The sequence below is a fragment of the Schistocerca americana genome, chromosome 2 (genome assembly GCF_021461395.2).
Source record: "Schistocerca americana isolate TAMUIC-IGC-003095 chromosome 2, iqSchAmer2.1, whole genome shotgun sequence".
Lineage (NCBI taxonomy): Eukaryota > Metazoa > Arthropoda > Insecta > Orthoptera > Acrididae > Schistocerca > Schistocerca americana.
The window spans coordinates 576,098,089-576,113,990 of NC_060120.1; the positions used below are offsets into that span (position 1 = coordinate 576,098,089).

At 40.0% G+C, this 15,902-nt stretch overlaps 1 protein-coding gene across 1 annotated transcript in view; it reads left to right on the forward strand.

Annotated features, from left to right (window-relative positions):
- Positions 1-15,472, forward strand: part of LOC124595323 (zinc finger protein 235-like) — a 45,574-nt gene extending 30,102 nt beyond the window's left edge. The window contains exons 3-4 of the mRNA XM_047134023.1: positions 850-1,133; positions 11,055-15,472. Of these exons, the coding sequence (XP_046989979.1) occupies positions 850-1,133; positions 11,055-11,802 (1,032 nt within the window). The 3' untranslated portion in view covers positions 11,803-15,472. The remainder of the gene's footprint in view (positions 1-849; positions 1,134-11,054) is intronic.
- Positions 15,473-15,902: the final 430 nt, after the last annotated feature.

Genomic DNA, 15,902 nt, shown 5'->3' on the forward strand with positions numbered 1-15,902 from the left:
CTGGGACAGCGTCTTTAGAGAGGCTATCGAAATTTGTACCAGGGATGGACTCATCAACCAAGATTACGGCTATAACCTCAGCACGGCATGGGAACCAGCATTGGGTCTAATTAAAAAGACGTTCAGCAGAGAAAATGCATGGGCGACCAGAGCGGACGAGGCAATTACACTGGCACCACCATAGACGCCGATGCGTGGGCGCAGACCGCGGAGAGAACACCACGCAGGGGGAGGGGGTTTAAGACGGCCGCTCAGTTCGTCAGCACACCTGACTGGACTGTTAGAGCAGGATATAACATTGTTTGCTTATTTCAGTTTTTGATGCACCACCCAGGGCATGTTAGGAGCTGACAGTCGCAATCACTGTGGTAGTTAGAGGCTATATTAACTGATATTGCTAAAGAAATTATTTTTAGTATTTGTGGAACCCAGAAGTTGGCATTTAAAAAGCATAAACTTTTGTTATATAACATTGAATAGAAGGGGGACTAAAAGTTACAGTATTTGAAATTGCCAAATAAATTAATATGGAAGCCCATTGCATCAGAACAGGAAATTATTTTTTTAATTTTGAACACAATCACATTTGTAATACAGTAACAGTCATCAATTTTGGCCATATATTAGCCATCTTCAGATTCTAAAATAAAAAGAAGGGTGTAATATCACAATCACAATTCTTCATACAGAGAATATCATTTTTTTGAAGAATGGGAAAAGCTTAGGATGAATGTATTAGCGTGATTTCTCTTGTATTGCTTGGGGAATCCTCTCTTTTTAATCATAATTCAATGGTTTATTTGTTCGTGACATTCTTTATCTAACAGTTGCATGTTGTATATTTTACAGTGTGAACTTTGTGGAAAGCGATTTGTGCATCATACAAGTTTCAATATGCACACATTGGCCCACACTGGTCAGAAGAGTTACAAATGTGGTCTCTGTGGCTTGGCACTGCTGTCTGGATCACACCTTAAGCGACACTCAAGAGTCCACACAGGAGAGCGACCTTATCAGTGCCAGACATGTGGAAAACGTTTTGCCGAGAGATACAACTTAGTTGCTCATACACGAGTCCATGACACTAGCTCTAACTCTGGTGTAAGAGATGGAGGCTACAAGAAACATCACAGGTACTTAAAAAGCATTATCCTGAAAGTCATTAAAGAAAAATTGATGTGTTGTATTTGAAAGTCCATTATGTCATATGTGATTAGTTGCTTGTAATCCTTCAGGTGAGCTTCATAGCTAGTGTTCTATAATAGCAAGTTATTTAAGCATGACAGAATACATCTGTTTTTTCTTCTTTCACAAATATTACTATTGAAAGTGAGACATGTAATTGTATTATGGATAGAACAGTCCATGTAATCATGTTTGCATTTCTGAATGAAAAGTTGATTTATCAATATACATATATTCAGACTTTTTTGTTCATATCCATTTTCATTATTCTTGTCTAATGGTAACAAAATAATTAGTGCAAAACTCATTAGAGCTGAAATGCATTTTGCTCACTATCTCTCAGGGCTGAGGGAAAGAGATAATGATCACCTCTGACTGTAGTTGCTTGTTGGTAACCTTCCCTTATCGTAGAGAATCTCTTCATTTTTCAGTGTAACTATACGTTCATGAAATTAAATAACACTTTGGTGCACATCAGTGACAGTAGTTGCTTCATACTGCAACTGAACGACATGTGTCCTACCACTGACTAGACATGTCAGATATTGTAGTAAATCGTGTTGCTGAGACACTACACTAACTTTACTCATGCTGAGTAACATGTAGTCCTAGAGGTTTAAGCCTGAACTTATTAGTGTTATGCCTAGATGACATATCTAAGAAAGAGCAACAACCTTTTTCTCTATCTGTTGAAGGTTTTGTGTATAGCACTTCATTATATAAATTTTTCTATTGTTGCTTACAAATTGCTTGACTTAAATGAATGTAAACTCGAGACACAACTAGCTACACCAACCAAATATTTTGTGATAACCTCATTAAATTCCAAGAATTGGGCTGATGGCACAAATGTAACAGCTAAAAATTTAACTTATTGCTGTAATGAAAATACATTAAGGTCAAGCAAAAATATATGATCTTAAGCTTGTCAGCAACAGAAACTTTCTGCAGCATTCACTGAGATAATAGCTCTAAGTCCATGCATCACAACAGTCTAGTTAGCATTTGCAACTCTTATCTTTTTGGCAGTTTATCAATTAGTCTCCTACCTGCTTTGTTACATTTGGCTTGTCTGCATTTCATTGTTGCTGTACTCTCTTCGCTTGCTCAAGCCTTATGCAAACATGCACTCATGGTATCTGCAGATTTTCCATTGTGTGCTGTTGTTGGTAATGATTTGCACGATGAATCTTTAGAAGTTGACATGGTGCATCATGAGTGAGATGTAGGGAGCCAGTGAGATTCTTGTTGGTAATTTCCTATGATTCGTAAATAAAGTTAGGTGATTTTTGTTATATAAGGTTATAACTTAACTGCATCAGTGGAATTTGTGGCAAAGTTGGAAATAAGACATACAAATAGAGTATTGCAATGACGAATGTATATCTCAGGCTATGCTAGACATCAAACTATATGGCAATTTTATTTTCGTGTTGAGGTTTGTTGGTTTCACCAACTCAGAAGAAAATTACCATATTCCAACATGATCTAGACCTAGATCTTGGACTAAGCTACAGATCAGTCTTTCACCACAAGCACATTTTTTTTTTTTTTTTTTTTACTTTCACATTCTTTGGCTTCACCAACCCACAGTTTACTTTCACATTTGTTGATTTCACCAACTCACAACCAAATTTTCACATTCCAACATAACATAGGCCTCAGGTTTCAGTACAGTTCAGTGCGTACGCACATCGTGGTTTTTCCAGTCACCAAAGAAATACAAAAATCAGTAAGCAACCTTAAAATTCATAATAACCAGATCAGTAAAAGTTATTCTGGTGCTCGCCATATCAAAAACAAATATAACCAATTCATATCTCCTGCCAAAAGAAATCGTTAGATTTAGTGATTGTCACAGGCTACCGAGTAGTATCACCAGATTGCCTGTGACCAACGTCAATGAATTGCCAACATCCACGCACAACGTAAGAGCCTTACCCTCTCCCCTAAAACCCACATCCTTTCGTCTTTCCCTCTCCTTCCCTCTTTCCTGATGAGGCAACAGTTTGTTGCGAAAGCTTGAATTTTGTGTGTATGTTTGTGTTTGTTTGTGTGTCTGTCGACCTGCCAGCACTTTCATTTGGTAAGTCACATCATCTTTGTTTTTAGATATATTTTTCCTACGTGGAATGTTTCCCTCTCTCTCTCTCTCTCTCTATATATATATATATATATATGTATATATATATATATATATATATATATATATATATATATATATATATATATATATATATATATATATAGACACACACACTCCTGGAAATGGAAAAAAGAACACATTGACACCGGTGTGTCAGACCCACCATACTTGCTCCGGACACTGCGAGAGGGCTGTACAAGCAATGATCACACGCACGGCACAGCGCACACACCAGGAACCGCGGTGTTGGCCGTCGAATGGCGCTAGCTGCGCAGCATTTGTGCACCGCCGCCGTCAGTGTCAGCCAGTTTGCCGTGGCATACGGAGCTCCATCGCAGTCTTTAACACTGGTAGCATGCCGCGACAGCGTGGACGTGAACCGTATGTGCAGTTGACGGACTTTGAGCGAGGGCGTATAGTGGGCATGCGGGAGGCCGGGTGGACGTACCGCCGAATTGCTCAACACGTGGGGCGTGAGGTCTCCACAGTACATCGATGTTGTCGCCAGTGGTCGGCGGAAAGTGCACGTGCCCGTCGACCTGGGACCGGACCGCAGCGACGCACGGATGCACGCCAAGACCGTAGGATCCTACGCAGTGCCGTAGGGGACCGCACCGCCACTTCCCAGCAAATTAGGGACACTGTTGCTCCAGGGGTATCGGCGAGGACCATTCGCAACCGTCTCCATGAAGCTGGACTACGGTCCCGCACACCGTTAGGCCGTCTTCCGCTCACGCCCCAACATCGTGCAGCCCGCCTCCAGTGGTGTCGCGACAGGCGTGAATGGAGGGACGAATGGAGACGTGTCGTCTTCAGCGATGACAGTCGCTTCTGCCTTGGTGCCAATGATGGTCGTATGCGTGTTTGGCGCCATGCAGGTGAGCGCCACAATCAGGACTGCATACGACCGAGGCACACAGGGCCAACACCCGGCATCATGGTGTGGGGAGCGATCTCCTACACTGGCCGTACACCACTGGTGATCGTCGAGGGGACACTGAATAGTGCACGGTACATCCAAACCGTCATCGAACCCATCGTTCTACCATTCCTAGACCGGCAAGGTAACTTGCTGTTCCGACAGGACAATGCACGTCCGCTTGTATCCCGTGCCACTCAACGTGCTCTAGAAGGTGTATGCCAACTACCCTGGCCAGCAAGATCTCCGGATCTGTCCCCCATTGAGCATGTTTGGGACTGGATGAAGCGTCGTCTCACGCGGTCTGCACGTCCAGCACGAACGCTAGTCCAACTGAGGCGCCAGGTGGAAATGGCATGGCAGGCCGTTCCACAGGACTACATCCAGCATCTCTACGATCGTCTCCATTGCTGCGAAAGGTGGATATACACTGTACTAGTGCCGACATTGCGCATGCTCTGTTGCCTGTGTCTATGTGCCTGTGGTTCTGTCAGTGTGATAATGTGATGTATCTGACCCCAGGAATGTGTCAATAAAGTTTCCCCTTCCTGGGACAATGAATTCACGGTGTTCTTATTTCAATTTCCAGGAGTGTATATAGTGAAACATTCCACATGGGAATGGCCACTTTCCTTGATGTTGACCTCCACCTTTCCAATGGCCAGCTTCACACGTCCATCCACATCAAACCCACCAACAAGCAACAGTACCTCCATTATGACAGCTGCCACCCATTCCACATCAAACGGTCCCTTCCCTACAGCCTAGGTCTTCGTGGCAAACGAATCTGCTCCAGTCCGGAATTCCTGAACCATTACACCAACAACCTGACAACAGCTTTCGCATCCCGCAACTACCATCCCGATCTGGTACAGAAGCAAATAACCAGAGCCACTTCCTCATCCTCTCAAACCCAGAACCTCCCACAGAAGAAACACAAATGTGCCCCACTTGTGACAGGATACTTTCCAGGACTGGATCAGACTCTGAATGTGGCCCTCCAGCAGGGATACGACTTCCTCAAATCCTGCCCTGAAATGAGATCCATCCTTCATGAAATCCTCCCCACTCCACCAAGAGTGTCTTTCCGCCGTCCACCTAACCTTCGTAACCTCTTAGTTCATCCCTATGAAATCCCCAAACCACCTTCCCTACCCTCTGGCTCCTACCCTTGTAACTGCCCCCGGTGTAAAACCTGTACCATGCACCCTCCCACCACCACCTACTCCAGTCCTGTAACCCGGAAGGTGTACATGATCAAAGGCAGAGCCACGTGTGAAAGCACCCACGTGATTTACCAACTGACCTGCCTACACTGTGATGCATTCTATGTGGGAATGACCAGCAACAAACTATCCATTCGCATGAATGGACACAGGCAGACAGTGTTTGTTGGTAATGAGGATCACCCTGTGGCTAAACATGCCTTGGTGCACAGCCAGCACATCTTGGCACAGTGTTACACCGTCCGGGTTATCTGGATACTTCCCACTAACACCAACCTATCCGAACTCCGGAGATGGGAACTTGCTCTACAATATATCCTCTCATCCCGTTATCCACCAGGCCTCAATCTCCGCTAATTTCAAGTTGCCGCCACTCATACCTCACCTGTCATTCAACAACATCTTTGCCTCTGCACTTCCGCCTCGACTGACATCTCGGCCCAAACTCTTTGCTTCTGTATATGTCTGCTTGTGTCTGTTTATGTGTGGATGGATATATTTGTGTGTGTGCGAGTGTGTACCCGTCCTTTTTTCCCCCTAAGGTAAGTCTTTCCGCTCCCGGGATTGGAATGACTCCTTACCCTCTCCCTTAAAACCCACATCCTTTCATCTTTCCCTCTCCTTCCCTCTTTCCTGATGAGGCAACAGTTTGTTGCGAAAGCTTGAATTTTGTGTGTATGTTTGTGTTTGTTTGTGTTTGTTTGTGTGTCTATCGACGTGCCAGCGCTTTCGTTTGGCAAGTCACATCATCTTGGTTTATATATATACTAAAAGCCTTTTAGGTCTCAGTAAATGGCCAAACAATGTTGTTTCCTGCTTCTAGGTAGTACCCATGAGATTTTCTTCTTTATATCCTGTAAAACATTTTCATTGATTTTATCTGTATAGATTATCTTCATTCTTATCACTCCTATTTCCATCATAATTCTCTCAGTTTTCAACAGTGGTTAACAAACTCATGTTTCTTCCTTTACATAGAAAGCAGTTTTTATACTTGTATTTGTTGTTGTTGTTGTTGCTGTTGCTGTGGTCTTCAGTCCTGAGACTGGTTTGTATCCTGTGCAAGCTGCTTCATCTCCCAGTGCGTACTGCAGCCTACCTCCTTCTGAATCTGCTTAGTGTATTCATCTCTTGGTCTCCCTCTATGATTTTTACCCTCCACGCTGCCCTCCAGTACTATATTGGTGATCCCTTGATGCCTCAGAACATGTCCTATCAGCTGATCCCTTCTTCTAGTCAAGTTGTGCCACAAACTCCTCTTCTCCCCAATTCTATTCAATCCCTCCTCATTAGCTATGTGATCTACCCATTTAATCTTCAGAATTCTTCTGTAGTACCACATTTCGAGAGCTTCTATTCTCTTCTTGTCCAAGCTATTTATCATCCATGTTTCACTTCCATACATGGCTACACTCCATACAAATACTTTCAGAAATGACTTCCTGACACTTAAATCTATACTCGATGTTAACAAATTTCTCTTCTTCAGAAATGCTTTCCTTGCCATTGCCAGTCTACATTTTATATCCTCTCTACTTCGACGATCATCAGTTATTTTGCTCCCCAAAGAGCAAAACTCCTTTACTACTTTAAGTGTCTCATTTCCTAATCTAATTCCCTCAGTATCATCTGGCTTAATTCGACTACATTCCATTATCCTAGTTTTGCTTTTGTTGATGTTCATCATATATACTCCTTTCAAGACACTGTCGATTCCGTTCAACTGCTCTTCCAAGTCCTTTGCTGTCTCTGACATAATTACAATGTCATCGGCAAACCTAAAAGTTTTTATTTCTTCTCCATGGATTTTAATTCCTACTCCGAATTTTTCTTATGTTTCCTTTACTGCTTGCTCAATATACAGATTGAATAACATCGGGGAGAGGCTACAACCCTGTCTCACTCCCTTCCCAACCACTGCTTCCCTTTCATGTCCCTCGACTGTTATAACTGCCATCTGGTTTCCGTACAAATTGTAAATAGCTCTTAGAAACACAGGTTTGCCTTTCCTTAATCTATCTTCTAAGATACGTAGTAAGGTCAGTTTTACCTCATGTGTTCCAATATTTATATGGAATCCAAACTGATCTTCCCTGAGGTCGGCTTCTACCAGTTTTTCCATTCATCTGTAAAGAATTCACATTATTATTTTGCAGCCGTGATTTATTAAACTGATTGTTCGGTAATTTTCACATCTGTCAACACCTGCTTTCTTTGGGATTGGAATTATTATATTCTTCTTGAAGTCTGAGGGTATTTCGCCTGTCTCATACATCTTGCTCACCAGATGGTAGAGTTTTGTCAGGACTGGCTCTCCCAAGGCTGTCAGTAGTTCTAATGGAATGTTGTCTACTCCCGGGGCCTTGTTTCGACTCAGGTCTTTCAGTGCTCTGTCAAACTCTTCACGCAGCATCATATCTCCCATTTCATCTTCATCTACATCCTCTTCGATTTCCATAATATTGTCCTCCAGTACATCGCCCTTGTATAGACCCTCTATATACTCCTTCCACCTTTCTGGTTTCCCTTCTTTGCTTAAAACTGGGTTTCCATCTGAGCTCTTGATATTCGTAGAAGTGGTTCTCTTTTTTCCAAAGGTCTCTTTAATTTTCCTGTAGGCAGTATCTATCTTACCCCTAGTGAGATAAGCCTCTACATCCTTACATTTGTCCTCTAGCCATGCGTGCTTAGTCATTTTGCACTTCCTGTCGATCTCATTTTTGAGATCTTTGTATTCCTTTTTGCCTGCTTCATTTACCGCATTTTTATATTTTCTCCTTTCATCAATTAAATTCAATATTTCTTCTGTTACCCAAGGATTTCTACTAGCCCTCGTCTTTTTACCTACTTGATCCTCTGCTGCCTGTACTACTTCATCCCTCAAAGCTCCCATTCTTCTTCTATTGTACTTCTTTCCCCCATTCCTGTCAATTGTTCCTTTAAGCTCTCCCTGAAACTCTTTACAACCTTTGGTTTAGTCAGTTTATCCAGGTCCCATTTCCTTAAAATGGCACCTTTTTGCAGTTTTTTCAGTTTAATCTACAGTTCATAACCAATAGATTGTGGTCAGAGTCCACATCTGCCCCTGGTAATGTCTTACAATTTAAAACCTGGTTCCTAAATCTCTGTCTTACAATTATATAATCTATCTGATACCTTCTAGTATCTCCAGGATTCTTCCATGTATACAGCCTTCTTTCATGATTCTTGAACCAAGTGTTAGCTATGAAAGTTATGCTCCGTGCAAAATTCTACCAGGCAGCTTCCTCTTTCATTTCTTCCCCCCAATCCATATTCACCTACTACGTTTCCTTCTTTCCCTTTTCCTACTATCGAATTCCAGTCACCCATGACTATTAAATTTTCGTCTCCCTTCACTATCTGAATAATTTCTTTTATCTCATCAATTTCTTCGTCATCTGCAGAGCTGGTTGGCATATAAACTTGTACTACTATAGTAGGCGTGGGCTTCGTGTCTATCTTGGCCACAATAATGCGTTCACTATGCTGTTTGTAGTTGCTTACCCGCACTCCTATTTTTTTATTCATTATTAAACCTACTCCTGCATTATCCCTATTTGATTTTGTATTTATAACCCTGTATTCACCTGACCAAAAGTCTTGTTCCTCCTGCCACCGAACTTCACTAATTCCCACTATATCTAACTTTAACCTATCCACTTCCCTTTTTAAATTTTCTGACTTACCTGCCCGATTAAGAGATCTGACATTTCACGCTCTGATCCGTAGAACACCAGTTTTCTTTCTCCTGATAACGATGTCCTCTTGAGTAGTCCCCGCCCGGAGATCCGAATGGGGGACTATTTTACCTCCGGAATATTTTACCCAAGAGGATGCCATCATCATTTAACCATACAGTAAAGCTGCATGCCCTTGGGAAAAATTACGGCTGTAGTTTCCCCTTGCTTTCAGCTGTTCGCAGTACCAGCACAGCAAGGCTGTTTTGGTTAGTGTTACAAGGCCAGATCAGTCAATCATCCAGACTGTTGCCCCTGGAACTACTGAAAAGTCTGCTGCCCCTCTTCAGGAACCACATGTTTGTCTGGCCTCTCAACAGATACCCCTCCGTTGCGGTTGCACCTACGGTATGGCTATCTGTATCACTGAGGCACAAAAGCCTCGTCACCAGCAGCAAGATCCATGGTTCATGGGGGGTCCATGTATTTGTTATCTTTCTGTAAAACACATGTTTGATGACATAATCACTTTTATTTTCATGCAGATCAGTTGTCTTTTGTACTATACTGTGTAGAAGTTACCTGTATGTTGCACTTTATTTATGCTAACTTTTGTCAACCATTCATTTTTCTTTTCGTTTCTGGAGCATCATCATCTTGGTTTTGACAATGTTAATTTTTCACTGCTCTATTACTGAAAAGATTAAATAAATGGTATGATTGGAAAGCTACCTTGTCCTACTCCTACCCCTTTCCTAAATCTAGATTTGTTTTTATTTCTGTGTTCACAGATTGGGTTTTGTACACATTCAAAATTGTTTGGTTTCTTAAAAAGAGGAAGCTGACTACACGGTTACAAGGATGGCAGTTCAAATTCCCATGTGGGCATCCACATTCAGTTTTTCTGTGTTTCCCTGAATTGCTCAAGGCAAATGCTGTTGGAAAGGAAGTAACTGATTTCCTTCCACAATCCAAGCTTGTATGTTCTGTAACAGAGAACATTCCAATGAAATTTCCATTCATAGCATTCTCATTCTAAAAGTATTTACTTATTTGCAACTATGACACACAAAAAACAAAAATCAGGCATACCAGTTAAAACAATGTCATCAGTTCAGTTGAGTCAGTTGAATGTAAGATATTACTACAGACATATTTTCATCACTGTCTTGCAAGTGTATTAGAAGAAAATATGAAGTATGTGAAGTTGATCTGCCATTCAGCGTATCCATTGGGAATTTTTAGTAATTTAGCTGGAGGTATGTTTTGTCAGTTTTAGTTGTTGACAGAATGCAAAATCAGTCTTGTTTTTTACTTTCTATTCTGTCTTCATCAGTTGTATTTCAAGATCTTTGATGGTTTGTTCCAGTCCACATCATCAGTTTTGTTTCTTAGAAGATGAATATTTTCTGTATTACCATTTCCTTCATTTGTCCCATGGTGTTACATTGTTACTGTTATTCATTGGTATACTGGCTTTTGTTGTATACTTGTGTTAATGTAGTTCTTGTATCCGGTATAGCTTTTAATCAGATCATGTGCCTCATCTTCCTTTGTTTCAATACCTTCCTATCAACTGAGTCGTGTAGCACAATGGTTTAGCCAGTATTTTAAGTTTTGGGAGGAGCAGGCTTTGAATCTCGGTCCAGCTTCTCTGATTTACATTTCTCGTGGTTTTTGTACCATATGCTGTAACCTTTCATATCAGTTACTCTACTTAATGGGAAATATTCGTAGTAATTTATCATGTAAAATATAAGCATAGTTAAACAAGCTAACAGTACAAAGTTATTTGCATCATTTGCCATCACTATTTCTTACATGAATGAATTTCTTACCTTTCATGTTGAAATTCTGTAACTGTCTGACTTTGCTGGCAGGTGTCAGTTGTGTGGAGCGAGATTCGACCGAAGACCGAAGTTGGACCATCACATGGCTCTCTGCCACAATAAGCTAGGAGAGTCAGAAGACAACCAAAAATGGATAGGTCATACTATGACTGAAGAGTCAAGTAAACAGACAGCCAGTGATCTGGGTACTATGATGCCATCAGCGACACTGAGTCAACCCCACTTGCACAATGTAGCACCAACTTCTGCTCATCAGCACCGCCCGCTTTTACTTCACACAGTTCATGGACAAACACATGGACCAGATCATGAACATAGTCACACTCATGGTTCAAAGGTGACAGCAGCTCATTCACATGGTCATCCCCATGCACATCCACTCCTGGCAGCTGCAGCAGCTCATCAGACTCTGAGTGTTCCAAACCAGCACCAGCAAAATTGGCATCAAATTATTTTTGGTGGAAATGGTGGTGTGAGGGCAGAAGATGGAGCAGGTAACTTGTTAGATGGAGTTCCACAAGTTAAGGTAGGAATTCAAAGTGCAGGTATAAATGGAACTGCACAGCATCGGCTTCTTACAGAGATGCCATCTTTGGGGCACAATACTCAAAACCACAGTGTTGGAGTAAGCATAGGCACTGGTCGAAATGTACTGGCATCTTGCTTAGCAGCTGCTGCACCACATCATCTTGTGGCAAACAGTCATGCTCCACATTTAACAAATCATCATTCAGTTACACAGTCTCGAGTGAATATGTTTTCTTCTGGTGAAAGCTGAAAATTTTTGAGTCCTTCCTTAGATCAAATTGGTATTGGTGCTTTCAGTCAATGCTTTGACAAGGGCAGTGTTATCTCTTCACAGAGAATGTTGTAGCAACCTCAAGGAGATTATAAAGGTCAGTTTCCATTTTGCAACACTTAGTTGTAAAAGTGAAGTGTTCTGGTCATATCTTCATTTTCTACCATATCAGATTTATGCAGTGTGAGAGAACATCAGAGAACATTCCAATGAAATTTCCATTCATAGCATTCTGATTATAAAACTATTTATTGGTTTGCCACTATGACACAGAAAAAACAAAATCAGGGATACCAGTTAAAACAATGCCATCAATTCAATTGAGGCAGCTGAAAGTAAAATATTGTTATAGACATATTTTCATCATTGTCTTGCAAGTGTATCAGAAAAAAATATGAAATACATGAAGTCGATATGTCATTCAACTTATCCATTGGGAATTTTTACTAATTTAGCAGGAGATATGTTTTGCAGTCGACATTAGAGATGTGTCTAGAAAAAAATCATGACATTTGTGGATGAAAGGGAGGAAAGTATTGGAAGTTATAAAGGTCTGTTGGCACTGAATATCATAGTTATAGCAGAAGTTAGAAACTAGCATGTATGAAATTCCGACAGGAGATGAAGAGGTTCAGACCCATAAATCAGAATCAGTTTGGAGCATGAACACACAGAGCACATGTAGATTATTTCAGCCAAGAAATAGAGAATCAGTTGGTTACTATTGTGAATACTTTCCATAGTTTGTAACAGAAGAGTCTGTGGAGTGTGGGAGCTCCGTACAGCTGTGATTGCCTTTGTGGTAGGAGCTGTGTGAGAAAGCAAGCTCTGCTGTCCTTTTGCAGTGCTGGTTCCACAAATGAGCTGGGTGCTTTATAATGGGGAGCTGTACCTTTTCTCTGTTGAGTCATTGCTTCATCACTCATTTTGAAACACACAAACAAAATGCCTTCAAAATGACTTGAATAATTGAAATACTTTTTTTTTGCTAAGTGTTCGTTTGTTTATCATAACCCTTCTCTTTTCCCCAAAACGAAACAGAGTCGTGTTGAGTGCTTGTTGTTTGTAGCAGAAATTACTAAGCTTTCTGGCTTAGTCTGTCCAGAAAGTATAAAGTGGTGGAGAGAATGCTTTGTGTTTAAAAGTTGTAGGCTTTTTTTCATACTAAATTGCAGAATTTTTATTTCATTCACCATTTTGTATCCCTCTGACTATTTGAGAATGTTCTTATTTTTTGTCATATTCCACCCACATTTTCTTGTGCAGATATAAGAAATTCATCTGACAAAAACCTTGTGGTGTATACTAGAACACAATGACTGTGTAACACTTAATATGACATCCAAAGCAGCTTTTGACATTTAAGTCTTTTCACAGGTGTGCTGTATTTCAACAACCCCTCAATTTATGTAGTATTTCCTTGTAGACAGGGTCTTGACAGTGGGTGACCACAGTTGTACTATCTTCCTCCAACAACTAATAGCACTTTGTGAATTTCTATTAGCACATATTTGCATTAGTGTGTTTGTTAACTCTGTGCAAGAGAATTAGGAATTAATTTGGTCTCTCTCTTTCTCTCTCTGACACACACACACACACACACACACACACACACACACACACACACACACAAAGTGTGTTCTGAAAAGTGATAATGCCTCTGTATTGTCTATGTGAAAACTCTTAAAGCTTTTTAAATGAAACAAATGTTGTTAACCTTCAACATCTTTAATCTTGATGTTTACATATTTTTTTCTCAACGTAGTCACCCTGGCAAGAACACATTTCTCCCAATGAGAGACCATTTTGTTGATACCATCACTGTAGAATGTTTGCACCACTTCATCAGTATCTAGTTGAAGTCGCCAAAGGTGCTCTTTTAAGTTTTGGAAACATATGAAAATCGCATGGAGGATCATCAGTGACAATTAAATGAGGGAGTTGCATTGTTGCAGAAGTTCCAGCACTCATGTGTGGTCTGGCATTGCCATACTGTAGGAGAGAGCACTCCATATGTGGACAAACTCGTAAGAGTTTTCACATAAAAGTTTCAGAGGAATTGCTTTTAAACACACGCTTACATATATATGAAATGGTTTGTAATGTCAAGTATGTGCCGTTAATTAATAGAGTATGAAGTAGTGGGATATGTCATAGGAATAAAGAAGAATTTGCTTAAACTCAGGGAGAACTGTGCAATGTCCAAATAGTATGGATATATGCAGACAAAACGCATTAGTTATTTTGGATGCCATCTCATGATTTAAAATCAGTGATGGTGTAAAGTCTTTGCAGTTATTGTGTTGAAAACTGTAGTACTTAAGAAAATTATATTTTATAGCAGCTAGATATGTTGAAGTTCTGTTCAGTATTGGAAACATGTTTCTAGAATTTATAAGACGAAAGCTGTTTAATGAGAAGTGTGATGGGAATTAATGAACTGGATTCCTGCACTTGCAAAGTTACTGTGATAGCAAGTTGCAGAAAGGGACTGAAGCTTTAAATAGATAAAATGATATTATTTTGACCTTTTTATTGGATTTTACTCACCATCTAAAATTTATGCAAGGTGTATGACATCAGATTTTTGTATAATGCTCAGATTTTTATTGTATGTGTAATCATCCATAAATTCACAGCATATCAGTGACTGAATGGAATAAACTCCAATTTTGATGTGCTGAATTTGTGACTTTTTGTACCATATCTGTATTACTAGTCTATTTGATAGGATTATATTTTATGAAATATTTTGTGATGCAGAGTTTATCAGTTGGTCTGCTGAATTAATGACCATGTGTCACAGTACTGAACATTGAATTTTTTAATAAGAAAAACCTGAACATGTTCTCAAGGGGGAAAACTTCCTCAAGAGCAAAAATTGCTTGAATGATATTACTTAAAGTTCTGCACTTAGGTTTCAGATATGTATGTCTTTTTGTAGTATATGTCTCTGTAAATGTCTTTCTTTCAAGCAGAGCTTATGTTAATTTGGCAAACTGATAAGCTATTTATGATAACATTTGCCAGTCATTATTGTACAAAGTATAAATATCTACCTAATTTCATTTCTAATTAAAATGAAACCCAGTGATTTAGATGCCTCTTTACATTAAAATGTATCATATGTTAAATTTTACTTTATTTGCTTAGCCCTTGCATCATATAATGTATGGATGTACAGTATACAAGACAACTAGTACATGTATGATTCTAACAGGATACGAAAGAAAGGAAATTAATATTTTCAGAACATACTTTTTTCAAGATTTAAATTATATAGGGCATGAGGTTGGGGTCATATAGTTAATACAAGTTTGCTTTCAGGTACTCAGCAACTGAATAAAATGTGTGTTTCATTAGGATTTCTTTTGCTTTTCAGTATAAAGTTTTGGTTTTCTTTTGATTGATGGGCATAGTTTGTTGAAGAGTGGGCTTGCCTGTATTTGTCATCACATCATGATTTCTGTTGAATTTTTGGCACATCAGATGAATGTTTGCCTTGATTCACATGTTATGGTTGTGCATTTCTCCGTTTGTCACAAACAGATTTATGTTTTTTTGGAGAAAGGAGAGTTTGTAGAGTGTAAATACAGGGCACTGGCGATGTATTTATTTTTTTTGAATATATATGTGGTGGTTGATTGCATTTGTACTCTCTTCATTACTCTTATTTTTCTATAAGGAAAATTATTTTGTGAGCAGCCATCCCAAAAAGGATGCCATTTACTGTTACTGAATATGCAAGTCCATGAGACATAGCTTTCAGCGTGTTTGTATCAAATGAAAATGAGATTGCTGGATACTTAGCAGACTGTCCAGTTTTTTAGCACTTTCTATATGTGGTGGCACCACTGAAGTTTACTGTCAGTTCAAACTCCCAAAAAATGTTGCCTCTGCTACGTGTTCAGTTTCTTTGCCACCAATTTTTAGGGTTCCATGTGGGCTGGCATACAAACAAAAAATTAGAAACGGTGAATACTCCCATGCAGGTGAATAATGGGCGTAGAAAGTATCAGAAACACTTCACTTTTGACTTTTTGTTCTTTTTGTAGTAGTCTCTCCACCATCTTATGTGT